The sequence below is a fragment of the Oncorhynchus kisutch genome, linkage group LG1 (genome assembly GCF_002021735.2).
Source record: "Oncorhynchus kisutch isolate 150728-3 linkage group LG1, Okis_V2, whole genome shotgun sequence".
Lineage (NCBI taxonomy): Eukaryota > Metazoa > Chordata > Actinopteri > Salmoniformes > Salmonidae > Oncorhynchus > Oncorhynchus kisutch.
The window spans coordinates 61,914,994-61,937,693 of NC_034174.2; the positions used below are offsets into that span (position 1 = coordinate 61,914,994).

Here is a 22,700-nt window from a genome sequence, read left to right on the forward strand (position 1 = left end):
TTAGGTTGAATCAAAAGCATATTTTAGGAGTGAATCAATTATAGAAAGTGTGTCACTGTTGTAGCCTACCAATTTTTCTTTCTCTTTTACAAATTTGCTGTTAACGTATGGTAGCGCCATACGCAATTACATTTGTTATAGTATAAACAAAAATAAATGTCTTTGCCTTGCTTGTTATGCTTACGAGACCAACAGGAGGGTTTTCTCCAGTTAGCTTGTACTTGTTATGAGACATGCGCTTGCCATTTACAGTAATTCAAGTGAGAACCCTTACAACTTCTAGGCTTGAATTAGTCATAGGAATCAAACAACCTGCCTCCAAATTATGTATGTTTTTCCAGCAGGTTCCAGAAAATGGGAAAGGAGAACATGCCAATTAGGATCATTTCAGTATTTTCACCTTTAATCTATTTTCCTGTTTCTTATGAACACGTGTTTTACAATGTATGGAGCTGTGTTTACCTGTTTTTGTTATGCTGTCCACAAAAAAAAAAAAAAAGAGGGTGAATTGTGAGAGAGATGTTATTAAAACCACTGCCCAGTGAAAACCATGAGGCCGTCTGGCAGTGTTTTTGTTTATGAATTAATGCATGTTGATTGGATTACAAAACGAGAGGTCAAACTGGATGACAAAATACATTTAAATTTGTTCACAAAAAAACATAGAATTAAACACTGTATTACACTCTGGGTTCTCATGATCCCAGAGGTGATTATGTAATTGGAACCATGAATAAGGAAGCGAATGTGTCAGGTTTAGAATGCTTTACAATGACCAAGTGAAGGGTCATGAAAATTGTAACTAATATTCAGCATACAACAAACATGTTCAAACTGCATTACCATCTTGTGTATTTTTACAAATCTTTCTACATTGAGACAGACAAAGAATATTGTTCATTAAAAGCATATTTACTGTAGAAAAACATGACACTGGCATTGCGTATAAAAAGCATGACAAACTACTGTCAATTAAACACAACTTCTGGTATTATACATTATTTATAATGCCTTCAGAAAGTATTCACATCCCTTGAACTTCTTCCACATTTTGTTGCGTTTACAGCCGGAATTTAAAATGGATTAAAGAACTACATTTTGTGTCACTGATCTACACACAATACCCCATAATGTCAATGTTTTTTAGTTGTTTTTTTAGAATGTTTTACAAATGAAAAAAAAAATGGCTGAAATGGCTTGAGTCAATACGTATTCAACCTCTGTGATAACAAGCCTAAATAAGTTCAGGAGTAAACATTTGCTTAGCAAATAACATAAGTCGCATAATAGTGGTTAACATGATTTTTGAATGACTAGCCCATCTCCATACCCCACACATACAATCATCTGTGACATCCCTCAGTTGAGCTGTGAATTTCAAGCACAGATTCAACCACAAAGACTAGGGAAGTTTCTCAATTCCTCGCAAAGGTGGCCATCGATTGGTAAATGGGTAAAAATCAAATAAAGCAGATGCTGAATATCCCTTTGAGCATGGTGAAGTTATTCATTAGGTCAATACACCCAGTCATTACAGAGATATAGGCGTCCTTCCTAACTCAGTTGCTTGAGAGGAAGGAAACCCCTCAGGGATTTCACCATGAGGTTACTCCATAATACTAACCTACATGACAAGAGTGAAAAGAATACAGTGTACAGAATACAATTATTCCAAAATATGCATCCTGTTTGCAAAAAGACACTAAAGTAAAACTGTGAATAATGTGGCAAAGAAACTAACTTTTGTCCTGAATACAAAGTGTTATGTTTGGGGAAAATTCAACACATCACTGAGTACCACTCTTCGTATTTTCAAGCATGGTGGTGGCTGCATCATGTTATGGATATACTTATCGGCAAGGACTAGGGAGTTTTTCAGGAAAAAAATAAGCGTAGAGCTAAGCACAGGCAAAATCCTAGAGGAAAACCTGGTTCAGTTGTCTTTCCAACAGACACCGGGAGACTAATTCACCTTTCAGCAGGACAATAACCTAAAACACAATGCCAAATCTACACTGGTGCTGCTCAGAAAGACAACATTGAATGTTCCGGAGTGGCCTAATTACAGTTTTGACTTTAATCTGCTTGAAGATCTGACAAGACTTGAAAATGGCTGTCTAGCAATGGTCAACAATGAACTTGACAGAGCTTGATTTTTTTTTTTTACAATAATGGGCAAATATTGCACAATCCTGGTGTGCAAAGCTCTTAGACACTTACCCAAAACAATTCACACCCAAAGGTGTTTAACATGTACTGATTATTTTCCTTAATAAATACAAAATCTAGCAGTTTTCTTTGAAATTACAAAATATTTTATGTGTATATCATTGACCAAAAAAGGACATTTTAATCCCACTTTGTAACAACAAAATGTGAAAAAAGTCAAGGGGTGTGAATACTTTCTGAAGGCACTGATAATTTATTTTTAAACGAAGTAAAAAATAAAAAATAAACTGCTTGTCCATACTATTCAAACAAACCAATAACCAAGAATTCATACACTTCAAAAATGCTTGTGATTAATTACTATCCAAGAAAGTATCAGTGTATCACACATAAATTTAAAAAGGTAAAGTCAGAAATATGACATCCTCATACACAAATCAGTCAAGAATCCCGTTATTGATTCTTCCCAACTGATGGGGTAAATTGCTGACTGTATTTTCCCAGCACAGGGAGACTAATATTATTCGAGATTGTAGACCTGCTGGATTCCAAGGGTGTTTAAATAGAGGAAAAAAGGTATACTCCGCTTAAATAGCACGCTTAGTTTAAAACAGGTAAGGGGAGATTAGTCCAGTTTAGGCCACTAGTTCATTTCGGCCTTGTGAAGGCCTTGGCTTCTTTCTTGAGTGTTTCGAGGTCCTCTTTGCCACTGTCGTCTGAGTCAGGTGGCTCATAGTCAGAGTCTTCACCAATGTCCTCACTCTCATCATTGATGAAGCTGTCATCGTCCCCAAACTCATCATCATCATCATCATCATCGTTGTTGTATGATACCGGCTTTTTCGCTGTAGAAGGGATTGTATAACATTATTAACGGCCATTTATAGTATTATTAACGTGCTGTATAATTCCATTGATGCTAGCACAAGACATTGGTTGTGTCTATCAATATTTTATGGTGCGTTGCACAAAAACAGCTGACGGTAATTTATTACATTCACTCATAAAAGGATTCAAATAGGTATCATTCAATTCAGCATGGGGAAAAAAAGGCGCAAGTTTAAGTTTGTTCCCACTTGAGCGAGTCCGACCTCAAGTCTTCTTCTAATGCCTTTTAAGGGGAACTGAAAGCAATTTGCCAGGTAACTAGTAACTGGAATGGATTGTATTTAGAAAGTAACCTACCCAACCCTGTGACCTATGCTCTGGGGTGACATTTCCCTTGGTAATGATCTAGAACAGGGGTGGGCAAACTATGGCCCACAGGAGGTTTGATGGTGGTGGGGCATTATAAATATAAATAAAAATGGAAATGATTTTGACAAACAAATCGTTAAAAAAAAAAAATCTGCGTGGCCCTCCAATGAATTTTGAAATCCCGATGTGCCCCTCGAGCCAAAAAGCTGGCCCAACCCAATCTTGTATTAGCACCCCCTTCCCATATCCTTTACCTTAACCATTAGTGGGGAAAACGCAAAAGTGACCCAAGATCAGTGTCTAGTCATGTTCAAAAACATAACTATGAGTCTGTTTGGTGAGGCAATACAAATTGAGTTACACACCTCCCTTTCAGAAAGTCAATGTTACCCAATGAGTTTATAGATCGTGCTGACGTCATGTCAGAGAAATGGAGTGCAATTGGTTTGATCGTTTTTGCTTCTTTAAACTCTGGAGGAGAATGTGGATTATAGGTTTGTTCAATGTATTCACTAGTGCGACAGTGTATTGATATGCATACACATCGCTGTCTGACCAAATCTGGAAAGATAAAAACAAACTATCCAATAGCCCAGATAAGATTGTTGGGCATCTGCACAACCCATGGCATTTACATCATTGCTTCAGATCAAAGGTTTCTCTTATGTCTCTGCTTTCGCTCTGCTCTGCACACCAGTTGGATTCATTTGATGCATGGCTGATTATATTCTGCATTGAAGAGGAACCACAAATGGAACCAACAAAAACATTTGGGGTGGTGGTGAGAGGTTAGCATGTCTTTCTCTCTCAGGTATAAATTAACATACCTCGAGTCTTCTTGGTGTGTTTGTATTCCTTCCAGTGGAGAGGGTTTTTCCTGGAAAGAAAACAGGGAAAATGGTTGATTTACTACCAAGGACTACTAGTATTGTCAAATGCCAATGAGGCTAAAATGTCAGACTCTCCTTCTGTTCAAGCCTTTTGGTCGCTGATGTCAACCGCTCAAGGTTAAAATAGAGGCCAACAAATTGTGTCCACTCTGACATCCGAGTCCTATGATTGCTGGCTTATTCTTTTATTCAACCTTCCTGTATCCAGAATGTTCCATTGAGGTCAAAATACCTCTTTTACAGGGGAGATCTGGCTATAATAAATAGGTTATTTTCTCTTTTCCTGTTGAAATTGTAGGAGCTATTAGGCTACTTTTTTTCCTGACAATAATGGTCTTGAGACACGATTACCAGTCTCTTTTATCCTGTAATGGTGACTACATTGTGGTGTGCATCCCACCTATAGCAGTCTGTGCCGTACGGACACTCAGGTCGGTCCGCGTCCTCCTCTTCCTCCTCGTCTTTCGCGGAACTGTCCTCGTAGTCGCTGTCGCCGGGGTGACTGCATTCTTGGAAGTGGACTGGGTTTTTCCTTTGATAGAAATAACAATTTTGAGAAGAAAATCATTGAAAGTTATGGTCGATCCCATTTTGATTGGTATTCTTTGAAGAACATTTAGCTTTTGAGCTAGCACTTTCTCTTTGCTCATTTCATTTGCCTCAATAAAGAGAGAATCTACATTTGAACCTGCTCTCTGCCATTTAGTTTTGGACCCTGAGGTCTATTCTAGGCTAATCCTTGTGTATGTCCCAAATGGCACCCTATTCCCTATATGTACACATGCAGTGCACTACTTTTGACCAGAGCCATAATAGGTCCTGGTCAAAAGGAGTGCACTATAAAAGGAATAGGGTGCCATTTGGGACGCACATCTTGTCTTGGAGAATACAGTAGCTTATCCCATGCTTCACGTAGTTGTTCGTTAACTATCAGTGGTTTGACAATAAACAAAACCTTAAATAAGATAAACTATCTGGGGGGGAAAACATACTGCACATGTTCAGTTCTTTGATATCAGAAAGAGCTGCCGTGGAACCAATTTGAACAGAATAGATTTGTTTTGTAACATGCATAATAGATAAAGTGCACTTATCTCATCTGTAGTACCTGGAGCAACATAAAATAGAAATACCCATTCAATTACTTGTTGGAACATTTGCCGGCCTAAATTAATGTTCTCGGACGTGCAGGTCTTTTCAAGTACTATCTTCAACATTTCTAACAGTTATTGTTCAGACAACGTTATGTGGGGATGTACCTGTAACAGTCCTTTCCATAGGGGCAGGTCGTCCTGAGCCGAGCTTTGGACTGGGCGGGGCCTGAAATGTCACTTGACCCTTGAGGCCCCTTGCCGACCTTCTGACCATTCTGAGGCTGTCTCTCCCTGTCCTCGGACTCGCTGGCCTCCGCTCTGCTCGTAGAAGTGCTGCTGCCTTTCCCTGGGGAAGCTTCTCCTCTTCTCTTCTCTCCATCATCCTCCTCCACGTCAAAGTGGTCCGACTCCTCACTCTCCTCTACTTTACTAGGCTTCACCTGCTGCCTGGCTTTAAATGCCTGCGGAGTGATATACCATATACTGTAAATGTACATTAACCAACAACACACAACAAACACAATACTGCACATTAGAGAACAACAGTGGAGGCTCCTCAGAGGAGGACCATCCTCCTCTGTGTATTTCTGAAAAATGTAAATGGTTAAACATTTTAAAAGTTATTTTTAGACAAAACTATACTAAAATATATTCACGTCACCAAATAATTGATTAAAACACTGTTTTGCAATAAAGGTCTACAGTAGCCTCAACAGCACTCTGTAGGGTAGCTCCATAGTGTAGCCGGAGGACAGTTAGTTTGCGTCCTCCTCTGGGTACATTGACTTCAATACAAAACATAGGAGGTTCGTGGTTCTCACCCCCTTCCATAGACTTATACAGTAATTATGACAACTTCCGGATGACATTCTCCAACCTATCAAAGCTCTTTCAACATTAACTGACATGTTGTCCACCTAATCAACAGATCAGATAATTCATCTAGTACTGAAAGTATAAGCTACAGCTAGCGCTGCAGTGCATAAAATGTGGTGAGTAGTTGACTCAAAGAGAGAGGCTAACCAACACAAACTCTTACAAGTCAAGGCATACTTTAGTTGTATTCATTTATTGCCACTGGGGCTCACCAGCGTAACTGCTTGCTAACTGTACATTTTATTGGATGATTGTAGCGGATTAACTAACACGTTAATTTAGTAGCTATGTTGACTTGATGTTAGCTAATATGGTGACAACGGTGTAGGCTGTGTGTAGCGTTTGGCGGTTATGATGACATGAAGGTTTGGTTAGGAAAGGTTCTCTCGGCTGGTCACATACAACTGATGTGTTGTGCATTGAAGTCCACAAGCGACGGGAAAAGGTGAAAGGAGGAGAGTGTGTAGATGTGAGAAGGAATTATCCAACGATCAAAGGGATCATGCTGTTTGTATGTGGCTGCTATGAAAGTGAACTGTGTTTGATTGTGATCAGGTTGTATTCATTGCGCAGAGCAGATCCTGTTGAAAAAATATTCTTAAACGGAAGCAAATGGAACAAAACGGAGATAAACATTCCTGAATTTGTCCAAAAGAAACTCTTGTACTAATGATTACACCCTAGATCAGCTAGATCCAGGCAAGATTGTGCATGGCGGTATTGAATATGTCATTGTCCGTCACCTTGATTACTCAAATTTCTTTCAACCTGTGGACCTACAGTACCAGTCAAAAGTTTAGACACACCTACTCATTCAAGGGCTTTTCTTTATTTTTGTAAAATGTTCTACATTGTAGAATAATAGTGAAGACATCAAACTATGAAATAACACATATGGAATCATGTAGTAACCATAAAAGTGTTAACCAGCTTCACCTGGAATATTTTTCAACATTCTTGAAGGAGTTCCCACATATGCTGAGCACTTGTTGGCTGCTTTTCCTTCTACAATGTAGAAAATAGTAAAAAAATAAAGAAAAACCCTTGAAAGAGTAGGTGTCCAAACTTTTGACTTGTACTGTGTGTACACACACACACGTTAGTATACACTCAACTGTTGTAGACTGGACCTCTTCCTCATTGTCCTCATCCTCGTCACTCTTCTTCCTCCTCACCCTCTTCCTGGGTGTTGGCTCTGCCTCGCTGTGTTCAGACTCTTCCTCCCCTGACAAGGGCGCTGTGTACCTGGCCCGTTTGGCCGCGCCCTGGTTGGTGCTTGTCGTTGGGGTTGCGTTTCCTCTGCCTCGATTTCCAAATCCTAAAACGAGGACGATTCTGGGTGAACGGGTCGACTGTGTCATGTAACAAACTACCTATTACATTTACAAGATAGTCGAGTGACTGCTATATCAATGAAAATATATGTTCTCAAAAGGCAGGTGAAAACATGCGACACCATTCAGGCCGCCGACGACTGGAGTTGCCCATCCTTGATAAAGGGACACCAGGTGCAAATCACAATGAAAACAGCAGAGATGGGGAAGCTCTGATCATCAGGGCCCAGTTTTTCAAAAGTTGTCAATCTGGATTTTCCCTATTGGATAGGATTAAATGCGTAGAAATAGAATGAATAGAAAGGACAAATCATTGACTTGAATGGGGACTCCCATTCTATTCCTTCTATTTTTATGCATTTAATCCTATCGGATAGGCAAAATTCAGATAATAAAAAATAAAAAAAACTGGGCCCAGGGGCTGCAGTGTCCACCCTGGTTTCAGTTTCTCCCTGGAGTTTAATTATTCACTTAATGCCATTCATTGCCCAGACCTATTCTCAAAGCGTCTCAGAGTAGGAGTGCTGATCTAGGATAAGGTCCCCACTGTCCATGTAATCCTTTTCATTATGAATGAAAAGGGAAAACTGATCCTAGATCAAGATAGGAAATTAGGAATCTGAATAAGGTTATGTGCTGTCGACCGCTGATTGACGTAACCTAAAATATAGATTGACGGTCCCTGTTAAAAGGCTTGCTCAGAGGCATTGGCTATCAATAATCAGAGCAAGCCACTGTTTGCACCATTTACAAATCTAAAGCCTAATGGATAACCTTTTTGACATTGTTGACTATAATGTCAGCACTATGTAGCCTAAATTAGCATTAGGAAACCATGGTTGCGTCCCAAATGGCATCCTATTTCCTACAAAGTGCACTACGCGTCCCAAATGGCATCCTATTTCCTACAGAGTGCACTACTTTTGACCAGAGCCCTATCGGCCCTGGTCAAAAGTAGTGCACTCTATGGGGAAATAGGGTGCCATTTTGGATGCAGCCATGGTAAATGGGTCACTAGACTCCAGATGGAGTCAGTATGAGGAAGTTTCAGGGGAACTTTAAGGAAACTAGGGCAACGATGTGAGGAAATAACAACGACTTGATCCAAAAGAGTAAGGTTTGGCAGCACGTCGAAGAGGATATTGACATCTTCAAGAGTGGTAGGTTGTTTCGAAGTGTTCCACTCGTCGACGTACAAAATTACACATCACAGCGACCGTTGAGGTAATGTAGGCCTAGCTCTCAAGATTTGAAATTCCCAAGTTTTCCATTTATCAACTACTGTAGTGAGTAGTGATTGCCAATAGAATAGGCTATGGCTTGGCCTCTGCTGTTGTGGTACAAGACCTTGTAAGAGTTGTGTGTGTTGATACATCCTTTTGTACATGTTCTATCTCACACACACACACACACACACACCTAACGCCATGTTGTTAAAGGCTGGCTATATGTAAAGTAACAAGCAATTGGCCTCAAGTTTTATTGAATGTAAGTAAGAGTTTAAAACCAATGCAGTGCATCTTGTTGAGACAATGGGTTGTAAACCCCTTATATTATTATTCATTTAAGTAGGATTCGATTCTTAAGAACTGGCTCTCAGAGGAATCCTAACATGGAGCCTTGTAAAGCTAGCAACTATTCGTAAACTTAATGCATTTGATTTTCTTTTTTGCAAGCATACATATGGATTTGAGCACAGATCTGCCATTTCTCGTGCTTTTTCAGCTTTCTTTTCACATAATTGACATAGAACTACAGTTCAATACCGTTCCTCGGGAGCAGTGGACACAGCTTACTGCTTCCAGCGCAGTTCATTCAGTGCGTGAATCGAGTGGGACAATAATCTTCTATAAAAAAATGGTGGAAGTCTGACTAGTTAGACCTATTCAGAAATAGCAACAGCAGTTAACAACTAGGTTATTCCGTCTCTCTCATGCACTAACCTTGTGTCAATAGTAAAATGTGCCAATCCACTCCAACCTGGCATCATTCATTTGATGAGGAATCTTGTCTTAATTTGTAACAATAACAATTCTAACGTTAATTGCAGTCATATGCATGACAATTAATTGTTATCCAAAATTCCATTATGTCACTGTCCTAAATAGGAGCGATACCTTTGGTGGTGGTGGGGTTCTTGGGAGATGCAATGGGTACAGTCATCCAAGCAGGTAACACTCTTTTCTTTGGTTCAAGTTTCAGCTCGTTCTTGTCATTTTCTGCTTCAGCTACCCCAGCTTCTGTCTGTGAGCACACAACCACAACGCAAACCGGGTTTATCGGTACCACCATACTCACAGGAAACATTTATAAATATACATATTAATTGGAGTCACGAGTGGGATTCCCTGGGAAATTGGTGTCCGAAGTGGGATGCCAAAGTTAATAGCTGTTACAAGTGAGATTCCAATGGTAAATGGTGCCAGGCATGGGATTACAAGGGTAAATGGTGCAGGAAGCGGAATTTGAAGCGGAATTGGTGTCAGCAGTGGGATCCCAGGAAAATTGCAGTAGGATACATCTCAAGATAAAACTTTTGTTGACACTACAGATTTCCTGACCTGGTTTGAGGTAGGTGGGTTAGGTAACTGTTCATCTGGCTCCTTCTGGTCCACACTACCTCCCAGTCTAGATTGTTGTTCATGGGAGCTTGGTGTCCACCCCTTGCCCTGTCGAGTGGGGTAAGCAGGTTCGTCGCTTGGTTCAGGGGAGGCAGGAGGAGACTTAATAACAGCCTCGTCTTCATCTTGAAGAGCCTGACTGTTTCTGCAAGGAAGAGACAACTTGTTGCAAACACGAGCACCTTCTCTGCACCGGTTACATGAGTCATGCACGTTCCTTCTTTAGTGTAGGCAGTAGACAGCAGCTAAATTGACTCGAGTGTCTGGTTAGGATCCTTTTGATCGAAACTTCAAACAAAAATGAAACATGAAAATAAAAACTGAAATGTAAGAATTCAGAAACAAAAGACCATAATTGAATGTTGCTTGGGTGTTGGTTTTACATAGAAAGAGATAAAAGACACTGCTATTTATTCCAATTCAGTACACTCAGTCTAGCCTGTCTTCGGGAGATGAAAGGCATAAATGAATGTAATCATTTGCAAACCAATTAGTAAAGCTATTGTCTGATGCCAGTGCCAGAGAACAATCCTTATCTTTCCAAATCTGTCTAAGGGTGGTCAGGATGCACGGGGATGAGAGTCGTTCATAAATCACAATGTGCATATTGACCGGCAAATAGATAATGACGTTTGCGTGTATACAAAGGAAACATAGAAACGGGGAGATATAAAACTCTTCATTAAGGAGTCAGGAGACAACTCGCTCTACTAGTGTGACCTTTTATATAGCAATGTTAAGCGACTAATTATTCTCCACAAAATATGTTGCTACTGGAGACGTAATGTCATGCCACCATAGTGACTAATTCTGACATGTTTTCCCAATGGGAAAAAAAAGCTAACACCTCTAGAAGGTTTAAACCTGAGGTGAAAGTAGGAATACATAAGCATGGACCCAAAAAACATATTAAGTAGTCTAGGTAATACATGATTTGATTTCAAAGATGTCAGCTCCATTATGAGACCTTTATAGGTAAAAAGAGGGTGATGTTGAAAAGCTGAATTTAAAAAAGGAATCAGATGGTCTTATATGCCAATATTTGTTAAGACTATAGATTTGATATCACGACTCCCATCGTATAAGGTGAGTACGTAATTCATAGAGAAAATAATTTTTCTGAGAATATTTATTTGTATTTAAGCCTTTTTAAACCTCAAATACACTACAAGTTAAAAATGTCCTGGATTGCAGGAACGTTCTCTTGCAAAAGGATGATCAAATTAAGATCCTACATGTGTAGAACTTTGTTGTATGCTGTAGTATGCAGGTTAACCAGAAATGTGAAAATGCATGGAGGAGACTGAGGATCATTTTATGCGCTTTAACGCTCATGGTTACCAAGAGAACTGGCTAACTATAGCATACAAAGGTCAAATGCAAAACTGCAAACAATAGTTATTAGACAGAGGCACGTGCATTCTTTGTGCACGTGCGAACCAGTCATCATTTTTCAGATTTCATTGTTTATTGGTTTCAAGTTTTAGCCAATTTGATACTTAGACCTTGAGGGGAAACTGCAGGGGTTGAGATGAGGAGTAGAGTTACCTGGGTGTTCCATCTTCTCCACTCAGGGCCACCACCTTGTAGATGTACTTCCCAGGAAGGAGGGAGATGATGTCTCCCTGTCCAAGTTTATGCCACTGGTTCCTGTCCAGGGGTTGTGGGAGGTCGTCCAGCGAGGACTGACAAAAGCAGGGGTTCACATGCATCTGGGATTGGAAAGAATAAGAATGGTATTTTTTTGAGTTATTGGTGGCCATAAGGTGCAGTTGGATATACTTGTTATTTCTGCCCAACAGCTGGCTGTAAACAATTGGAGGTCTTTTAAAATAAGTGTCTTTCTCACACCACTCTTCACTTTAAAGGGCTAGCATGCTAACGCTAGTTAGGTTGAAAATACTTGAATTCAAATGTTCCTACTGTTTTTTCTTAACCTTAATTCATCTGCAGCAATGTTGCAGTCCAAAGGCCTTACTACATCCTCAGGCTGTGACCTTTGACAAAATGGAGAGAATCTCTGTCCTTTTACAGGCAGCCTGAGGGGTTTTAGCCCAAACCGTTACTGAAAATGAATCTGCTGCGCAACTAAAATAAACAATTGAAATCAGAGGTGTTATGCCCTATTCCCTTACTCTGTAAACTATTAAATAAAAACATTTCTAATAAAAAGGTGTGGTAAAACCACACAAGACAGTGTCCCTGGGGTAAAAATCTACAGGTTCTCAAATGGTTCAAGAACGCTTCCAAAACATAAAAAGAAAACATGATGATTACCGAGGGGCCTTTCTGAACATACTATTGATGTCGGATTTCAAAGAATTGTTGTTTTTGGCACAATAGACCGCCTCGGCATTTAGCTGTCTTAATAGGGTCGGCATGCACTTGAGCCCTAGATGAGAGAGAATAGTCTACTCGGAATAAAGAATAAATTCTACTTAAGCCTACAGGTTTGATGCGCAGCTTCCCATTCAGGTTCTCAAGGAGGCAGTGGTGTCTGGAGACTCTTTTGTCGCTGACCTGAAACACACAGAGAGTGTAAACTCACAGATCAGGGCCCATATTTAAGATATCTAAAGCATCTCAGAGTAGGAGAGCTGAAAAGGACCAGTTTAGCCTTTTAGATCCTCATGAAGATTATATGGACAGGGAGATCCTTCATCAGTGTACTCGGAGATGCTTGATACATACGGCCCCAGACCTGAGAGACAATGGCCATTCAGCAGGCGGGAGGTCCGGACAATACAAATCAATACAAAATGAAGAAGGGCACATCCATAGTAAAGGGTCCTGAATCCTGAGAATAAAAAAGTTTTGGGCTGCTGAAATAGGGTTACAAGTGCATGTTGATAATATGTGACTCACATTCAAATGATTATCCTAAGTCCTGATCTTTAATTGAAATTCGCGTCAAAAGCATTTTCTTTACAAATTCAATACATATATTACACTGTAAGACTGATCTGATTGCAGTCTAAAAATCTGCCACTGCAAATTGAAAGGCACTTCAGTAAGACACCAAGGGACCGTTTAATTAGATCCAAAAGAAGCCTACTCCTGGACTAAAAATCATGATATTCAGTCCAGGAGAAGGCTTCATCTGGGTCCAGGAAACCAGCCAGGAAATGCATATTTTAACTTCACAATCAGGTAACCTAGTCAGCTGCATCTTTGCCTCATGGTAGATGTTGTGTGTGTGTGTGTGTGTGTGTGTGTGTGTGTGTGATATACAATGCCTTGCGAAAGTATTCGGCCCCCTTGAACTTTGCGACCTTTTGCCACATTTCAGGCTTCAAACATAAAGATATAAAACTGTATTTTTTGTGAAGAATCAACAACAAGTGGGACACAATCATGAAGTGGAACGACATTTATTGGATATTTCAAACTTTTTTAACAAATCAAAAACTGAAAAATTGGGCGTGCAAAATTATTCAGCCCCTTTACTTTCAGTGCAGCAAACTCTCTCCAGAAGTTCAGTGAGGATCTCTGAATGATCCAATGTTGACCTAAATGACTAATGATGATAAATACAATCCACCTGTGTGTAATCAAGTCTCCGTATAAATGCACCTGCACTGTGATAGTCTCAGAGGTCCATTAAAAGCGCAGAGAGCATCATGAAGAACAAGGAACACACCAGGCAGGTCCGAGATACTGTTGTGAAGAAGTTTAAAGCCGGATTTGGATACAAAAAGATTTCCCAATCTTTAAACATCCCAAGGAGCACTGTGCAAGCGATAATATTGAAATGGAAGGAGTATCAGACCACTGCAAATCTACCAAGACCTGGCCGTCCCTCTAAACTTTCAGCTCATACAAGGAGAAGACTGATCAGAGATGCAGCCAAGAGGCCCATGATCACTCTGGATGAACTGCAGAGATCTACAGCTGAGGTGGGAGACTCTGTCCATAGGACAACAATCAGTCGTATATTGCACAAATCTGGCCTTTATGGAAGAGTGGCAAGAAGAAAGCCATTTCTTAAAGATATCCATAAAAAGTGTTGTTTAAAGTTTGCCACAAGCCACCTGGGAGACACACCAAACATGTGGAAGAAGGTGCTCTGGTCAGATGAAACCAAAATTGAACTTTTTGGCAACAATGCAAAACGTTATGTTTGGCAAAAAAGCAACACAGCTCATCACTCTGAACACACCATCCCCACTGTCAAACATGGTGGTGGCAGCATCATGGTTTGGGCCTGCTTTTCTTCAGCAGGGACAGGGAAGATGGTTAAAATTGATGGGAAGATAGATGGAGCCAAATACAGGACCATTCTGGAAGAAAACCTGATGGAGTCTGCAAAAGACCTGAGACTGGGACGGAGATTTGTCTTCCAACAAGACAATAATCCAAAACATAAAGCAAAATCTACAATGGAATGGTTCAAAAATAAACATACCCAGGTGTTAGAATGGCCAAGTCAAAGTCCAGACCTGAATCCAATCGAATCTGTGGAAAGAACTGAAAACTGCTGTTCACAAATGCTCTCCATCCAACCTCACTGAGCTCGAGCTGTTTTGCAAGGAGGAATGGGAAAAAATGTCAGTCTCTCGATGTGCAAAACTGATAGAGACATACCCCAAGCGACTTACAGCTGTAATCGCAGCAAAAGGTGGCGCTACAAAGTATTAACTTAAGGGGGCTGAATAATTTTGCACGCCCAATTTTTCTGTTTTTGATTTGTTAAAAAAGTTTGAAATATCCAATAAATGTCGTTCCACTTCATGATTGTGTACCACTTGTTGTTGATTCTTCACAAAAAATAGTTTTATATCTTTGTTTGAAGCCTGAAATGTGGCAAAAGGTCGCAAAGTTCAAGGGGGCCGAATACTTTCGCAAGGCACTGTATATATATATATATATATATATATATTTCTACAGCTTTTTATAGTCTGAAATCAAATGGGAAATCAGAAACTGAATAAAAACCAAGTCAAACAGTACTAGGAAATTCCCAAGAATTACCATAGTCAATTGTGTACAGACTGGGCAAAGACAACTGTTTGTACTGTAGGTATATTATGCATGAACGTAATGTTGTATGGCTAGGGATTTTAAACATCCACTGACATCAATTTCTTTCCATGAGACAGAAGAGATATAACAAGGTACAGTTCAGTATATCCTTTTTTCCTCCAAGTTTCTAGTTAGGATATTTGTCTAAATTGACGGGTAGGACGTCATTGTGAATAAGAATTTGTTCTTAACTGACTTGCTTAGTTAAATGAAAAAATATATTATAATAATAATAATTTGGTGAGCAATTAAATGCTTGGAAGTCTACCAGCATAAAGTGGAAAGGTCATAATTAATTTATTGCAGATTAAACCAATGAAGCATTAGCTAGAGCAATTGTCACCAACTCTAGTCCTGGAGAGGTACAGGCCAGGGGATGCCTGCTTTTAGCGTCATACGAACCACCCTGATTCCTCTCTAGTTACAGATTGTATGCCAGATAATGTGATATAACCAAAGATTTGGTTATTTTCTGGAAACTGTCATTTGTAAGTTAATTTTTTCACCGAAATGAGAACAAAGTAACCTAAGAATAGGTTAGTTGAAAAAGAAAATCTATGGCAGCGGTTTGTATGGGGCTTTCCTGTACTGGCCAGTAATATACACCAAGAATCTTTGGTTATATCTAGTAGCGCTCCAGGTCCAGGGTTGGGGAACACAGATGTAGCTAACTCTACTAGCATGGAATGCCTTTTTAACATACACTGAGTGTACAAAACATAAAGGACACCTGCTCTTTCCATGACTGACTGACCAGATGAAAGCTATAATCCCTTATTGATGTCACTTGTTAAATCCACTTCAAATCAGTGTTGATGAAGGCGAGGAGACAGGTAAAAAAAATATATTTTTCAACCTCGAGACAATTGACACGTGGATTGTGTATGTGTGCCATTCAGAGGGTGAATGGGCAAGACAAAATATTTAAGTGCATTTGAACAGGGTATGGTAGTAAGTGCCAGGCACACCGGTTTGTGTCAAGAACTGCAACGCAACTAGGTTCTTCACACTCAACAGTTTCCTGTGTGTATCAAGAATGGTCCACCACCCAAAGGACATCCTGCCAACTTGACAATTGGAGTCAACATGGACCAGCATCCCTGTGGAACGCTTTCGACACCTTGTAGAGTCCATGGCTTGACAAATTGAGGATGTTCTGAGGGCGAAAGGGGGTGGTGCAACTCAATATTAGGAAGGTGTTCTTATTGTTTGATATACTCCGTTCACTCATTTTATTATATCAATAATTGTTTTTGTTTTTTTAAATATCAATATTTTACATTTTTATATCAATACATTTGAATTTTTGATCGCTAAATCATTTTTTTAATACATAAAAAGTATATGATAATGACCTTCATAGGGGCAGGATCACATTTGCATGCTCCTATATAGGTTCTCTTCTCCCAACAGGAAGCCACCGCAACTGTGTATTTCTCCAAGTTAGAAGGAGCATTGCAGCAAAGATGTGCAGGACGCTGTGACCCTGACGCTACAGTAATATGCACATTATGTAGGCCTAAGCATGGCTCTTCTGCTGCTGTTGAAGAGCAGCAGTGGATAGTATTTTCGGGGAGGAAAAAAGTTTGTCTGCAGGGGGAATCGAACTCAAACTCACTGCATCTAAAAGATTATTAGCCTTGCACGTTAGCATCTTGCGCCACCTACAAGCGATGTTAGGTGGGGGAAAAGCGGTTAGTGATGTTATTAGATAAACAAATGTAATTATTGATTTCTCATGAGAGAATAAAACTTTAGCTGCATTGTTATAATGATCTTCACATATGCCTTATTCGACTCGAAGAGGAGCAATGGATTTGTTTTGGGTGACCAGTTGGTCTGCAGGGGGAATCTAACATTCACCTAAAAGAATACTAGTGCAGCACATTAATGGCTTCTGCCACCTGCAAGTTAAATTATTTCAGGGAAAATGTGGTCAGTCGAAGCGGACTGGTTTTCAGTGTTAGTTTAGTTATGATAAAAAAATTCAAACGATGTATCAATCATTTGATTGATCAAGAATTTTATTTTATATAAAAAAATGCAATTAATCTAAAGAAATGAATTATGGATATACATTTGAATTGTTGATTTCAAAAATGCAATGCTATGGGGAATTATTGATATAAAAAAATAAATTACTGATATCATTTTTTTTTTTTAAATGAATATCGATCATTCGAATTTTTTTATGTAAAATTCGAATTATCGATATAAAAAAATACAATAATTGATATAAAAAATGCAATTAATTTATGTTAAAACGGATTTCCATACTACTAGTCTAGACTTTCCAACTAAAGCTAGCTACTTACGCCAAGGAATGGACCCCTTCCCAGCAGTGTCTCCCCCTCGGGCAGGTGTATTGGACTGCCACCATCTACAGGCACGAGATCGAACCCCGCCATCTGCGGGTGGTTGTTGTAGTCAGAATAACATGCTTTTAGCAAAGACTATGATAACTATCCCCTTTCATCTGTGGTAGGAAACCATCCTTTGGTAGCTATGAATGAATGTGGAGTTCACTACAGGCTAGTTTCGTTAGCTAGTTGAAAATAAGTGTTGTCATGGCAAACAAGGCAGCTTTAATGAGGATGTATGTTTAGTTAGCTGGCTGAACTACTTGTTTTTCCAAACTGTTCTCTTCTAGCGTAATGCTAGTTAGCTAATTAATTAAACTGACAAGCGTTTGACGGACACTAGACTCAAAGATTATCTATTATATTGACAAGATAGTAGAGTGCCTGCTCAAACAATGGCAATTAATGTCCTCAAAGCTGGAAGGCAGACGAGAGGCGAGATAAGACCATTTTAGCCAACTACCAACAACAATAACAAATTTGCCGAAATGCGCGTCCACTTATACCAGTGCATTAGTAACAACCTAACCATTACGAAACTTATATTCGATCAAATAAGTCTCACGTAGCAAATCAACAATTACATTTTTATTTAACCAAATTCGACACCCTCATTTGACCGCCATACAAAATGTAATTACTTCGTGCACAGATTTTGAGCGGAGTAAACCCTCTCGCTTCGCCTCTTCCTCTCTGCTGGACTTCCAGCTTGGAGCTTGTATCTACTGAATAGCAGCTCAGATAATTACCTAACTGACCAACCAGCGTATACTGCTTAGTGCAAAATGATTTATATACATTATTTTACCTGTTCTAGGTAGCTTGGTGCTGAGAAAAACGTGAAAACTTATTGGATTTCTTCAGAAACTTCCGGGCTGTTATGTAGAGAGCGTGCATTGTCTCACGTCAGAATGCGTCACTCCTCAGCGACGATCGTGTCTCTCCAGAATCCAGTGTAACCAGAGAGGAAGAGAGAAATCTGTCTCCCTCCAGCAGGTGGCGTTTTTTCGCCCACCAAGCAAGGAGTTTTTGTATGGCGGTCAAATGAATGTCGACTTTGCGCAACAACAAAATAAGTAGGATTTATTTGCCAGGTGAGGCTTATTTGATCTAATAAAAGTGTTATAATGCTTAAGTTGTTAGGAGTGTAGTGATATAAGAAGGACACGTGACATCCTAGAAACTTTGAGAAAAAAACACTTTATATGGGAGTTGTCTATGCATATTCATGGCATGAGGGTAGTAGCATAGCAGCTCTCTACCATCCAATCGTTTTTTCACAATTTTCTGAAATATAGGAATCCACAAGAAAGATTGTGAGCTTGTGTGAAATGGAAAAGCTTTGTGGTAGCTATTGATGAAGAAGAACATAAAGACGAAGCAGCTGCTTTACCAGTGGGATGCACTGTTTTACCGCTACATCCGGAAGGGGTTCGTGCTGATTGTACAGAGATTTGACAGCTGGTTAAATAGCGCCCCTTGACAAGGCAAGAACAAGATGTATATCAGGAGAAGTGCAGTATTATCATAAGGAGACTTCTACTTGGAATATGGAGGGGGTCTAAGACAGCGAGGGGGGAAGAGGGTGAGCTTGAGTCGGGTAAAATGGCGGAAAAAAGGGAGATGGTTTGTTAAATAAGAATGGTAGAAAGTGTAAGCAGAGTGAGTTGAAGACTGGAGGAGAAATGGAAGTGGATGAGGGCAAAGTATCAGAGGTGGTAGGTGTGGAGCCCAAGTTCCCGGAGCCCAAGGCTTGCACTGAGGGTCAGGATAATGATGAGTCTGTGACAGTAGGAGTGAGGTTTTTGGAAAAAGTGGACCCTTGCCTTTTGGCTGATCCATTCATGGTTTCAGGGTGGGTGAAAACAGAGTTGGGTGCTGTGAGGGTAATCAGAAGTGGTCTTGTGATAATTGTTTGTTTCTGCTGGTCAAAGGGAGAAGGCACTCCATGTTAAACAAATGGGGGTGAGAGATGGGAATTGTTTTGCTCTCAAGAAATGGAGCCATTGAAAGGAGTGATTACTGGGGTAGTGTTAAATGTGAAAGCTGACCAATTGAAGGGGAAGATTCCCGGTGTTTGTGATGCTCGTCGTTTGGTGCAATGCAGACAGGGTGGCGTGAGTGGAGAAACAGAAGAGTCATTGTCTGTTCTTCTGAGTTTTGATGTTGAGTCTTTGCCGGACAAAGTGATGTTAGGATATATAAGTTATCCTGTATGAGCTTTTGTGCCGAATATATTATGTTGTTACAGATGTCAAGCTTATGGGCATGTGGCAGCAGTGTGTAGGAGGGAGGTTCCTAGGTGTGAGAACTATGCAGAAAGGAATGTGTAGCATTGGGTGAAGTAGCGGTATATGTTAATTGTAGGGGTGCCCATGCGGCTGGGGATCATACATGTCCCGTGTGAGAGAGGCAGGTTGAGGTTTTCAGGGTTAGAGAAGTGAAGAAGTTGTCATATGCCGAGGCAATGAAGAAAGTAGAGGAAGATGTGTCAAGGGGGAGGGATCCTGAGAGGAGTGGTGTCAGTAGTAGATCTGTACCAGTACAGAGGGATAAACCAATAAGTTGATGTTTCAGTAAGATTGGATTTTTGGTATTTATAGCAATGGTTATCAACTGTACTGCAGGGATGGAATGTAAATCGCAGAAAATAACATTTGTGGTGGCAGCTGCAGAGCGGTATTTTGGTGTGCAAGACTTGACAGAAGAGTTAGAGGGTGTGTTAAGTGGTGTCCCATCCTTTCAGGCTGTTGGCCTGGCGTAGGACTGAATAGATTTAAATAGTAGTGTAAAAAAAGAAATGGGGGGCTGAGTTTAGTGTTAGATGGTAGAGTATTTGTTGTATTTATTTCATATAATTATAAATAATCTATAAACAAAGTATAAGGGAGATTTATACTCCAGTCTAGTGTGTGGCGGTAATGCAACATTTATTGGATGCCAACCGCTGTTAAACCTCATCGAAGAAGAATACATTTTTTTCACCATTCATTTTTGCATCAGGATTTTAGAACTACTTAATTTAAGGTCTGTGTTTCGTGTAGGCTTACCCTGGCGTGACGTTTAGATAACCGTGCAAATCTCCGACAAGGTAACTTTTTCAACATATTCACCTTTTCAAAAAATGTAATGCAAATTAACCACTTATGTGGCTATTGCTGTGTTGACATTTCTGACTTCTGACTGATTTTGTCACTTCTCTTGCGTTCATTGCACGCAGAGTCAGGGTATATGCAACAGTTTGGGCCGCCAGGCTCGTTGTGAACTAATTTTCCAGAATTTTACATAACATTGAAGGTTGTGCAATGTAACAGCAATATTTAGATTTAAGGTTGCCACCCGTTCAAAAAAAATACGTAACTGTTCCGTATTTCACTGAAAGAATAAACGTGTTGTTCTCGATATTAATGACCAAAGGCTCGTATTTCTGTGTTTATTATATTATAATGAAGTATATGATTTGATATTTGATAGAGCAGTCTGACCGAGCGGTGGTAGGCAGCAGCAGACTCATAAGCGTTCATTCAAACTTTACTGTGTTTGCCAGCAGCTCTTAGCAATACTTGAAGCACAGCTCTGTTTATGACTTCAAGCCTATCAACTCCTGAGATTAGGCTGGAAATACTGAAGTACCTAATAAACATCCAATAGTCTGTCACGGCAGATTTCTTCCTCTGAAGAGGTGAAACGAGGACCAGACCAATACGCAGCATGGTAGGTGTCCATGGTTTTTAATAAGAAAAACTAAACATGAACACAAATACAAAAGTGAACTGGCAACGAAACAGTCCCGTGTGGCACTGACACAGGAAACAATCACCCACAAAATACCCAAAGAATATGGCTGCCTAAATATGGTTCCCAATCAGAGACAACGATAGACAGCTGCCTCTAATTGAGAACCAATCTAGGCAACCATAGACATACAATGTACCTAGAAAGGAAACAGCCCCATAAACTTACAAAAACCCTAGACCCAAGACAAACACATAAATCCCCCATGTCACACCCATGCCCGAGTTACACCAGGAAAGCACAATCCCTCCATCAGCACAGACTGTCCGCAATAGGCTGAGAGAGGCATGACCTAACCAAATTAATAAAGAAAACAACGATAACTAAGGCCAGGGCGTGACATAGTCTAAGGTGTATGAAATACAAATGGTATAGAGAGAAATAGTCGGCGCGTCATAATTCCTATAATAACTACAACCTAAAACTTCTTAACTGGAAATATTGAAGAACTGGGAATATTGAACCACCAGCTTTCATATGTTCTGAGCAAGGAACTTAAACGTTAGCTTTTTTACAAAGCACATATTGCACTTTCACTTTCTTCTCCAACACTGTGTTTTTGCATTATTTAAACCAAATTGAGCATGTTTCATTATTTATTTGAGACTAAATAGATTGACTCAGGTTGAATCTGTCCACAGAATATTTTGCCAGAAGCGCTGTTGAACATCCAGGTGCTCTTTTGCAAACTTCCTCGCTCTCTTCCGTGGTGACCTCTGTTGGGGATGTATCAGAATAGTTGGGTAACATAGATAAGATGTTTTATTTTCATTATATGCTTGTGAGTTACTTCTCATTTAGAATGTATCTTGTTGTACTATGGTGGCCATTTGCAGTATCCTTTCTCTGTCCTGGGTTCAGTTACTTGGGCCGCAGAGAAGGGAGAGGTCAAGCTTGTCTTCATATGTAAACATATCTTTTAAACCATGTGAAGGGATGATTGAGGGGGAACCAATTATCTCTTGGCTCCACAATGTCTGTGTGCCAGTCACTGTGTCTCTGATCTTGTCCAGGAGGGGTGTATTTGATATATGCTAGTGGATGAGGTTTTGTTTTTGGTCCTGAGTGGTACTAAGAGCGAGATAAGAACATAGTTTAGGAGACAAAGCTGAACGATAATTTATAGCCAATGCTGTCTGGCTATGGGATACTCCTCTCTCAAGTTAAGTCTTCCTTTGTAATGTTCCTAAGATCTGTTATTCGTCATGTGAGTTGAGATGGGTGTGTCTTGGCTATAAATGATACTAAGAACTGTTTTGTAAGCACTCTCAGAGAATTCATTTTTCAACACTGAATTAATCTGAGAGTCACAGGGTTGTGATGGAGCTCATACAATTAAAGA

At 39.9% G+C, this 22,700-nt stretch overlaps 1 protein-coding gene across 2 annotated transcripts; it reads right to left on the reverse strand.

Annotated features, from left to right (window-relative positions):
* Positions 1-561: 561 nt before the first annotated feature.
* Positions 562-18,503, reverse strand: aplf (aprataxin and PNKP like factor). Of its 2 annotated transcripts, XM_020481516.2 has the most exons (11): positions 18,372-18,503; positions 17,519-17,611; positions 12,630-12,701; positions 11,730-11,893; positions 10,122-10,326; positions 9,678-9,804; positions 7,342-7,544; positions 5,516-5,811; positions 4,657-4,788; positions 4,194-4,243; positions 562-3,014 (listed from the first exon to the last, which is right to left on the reverse strand). In XM_020481516.2, exons 2-11 carry the CDS (start codon positions 17,609-17,611, stop codon positions 2,818-2,820), a joined length of 1,539 nt encoding a protein of 512 aa, XP_020337105.1. In that variant the 5' UTR covers positions 18,372-18,503; the 3' UTR covers positions 562-2,817. The 2 variants fall into 2 exon arrangements, with proteins under 2 accessions (XP_020337105.1, XP_020337124.1); XM_020481535.2 differs by lacking the exon at positions 17,519-17,611 and having other exon boundaries at positions 18,372-18,496.
* Between the last annotated feature and the right edge of the window lie 4,197 nt (positions 18,504-22,700).

Excerpts from the sequence above, each read along its gene's own strand:
- aplf (XM_020481516.2), bottom strand. The coding sequence starts at position 17,611 with ATGGCGGGGTTCGATCTCGTGCCTGTAGATGGTGGCAGTCCAATACAC. Across the intron at positions 11,894-12,629 it reads GGAAGCTGCGCATCAAACCT|ATGCATGTGAACCCCTGCTT; the intron begins GTAGGCTTAAGT and ends TTCCAATCCCAG. Across the intron at positions 4,244-4,656 it reads TACGGCACAGACTGCTATAG|GAAAAACCCTCTCCACTGGA; the intron begins GTGGGATGCACA and ends TTTTCTTTCCAG.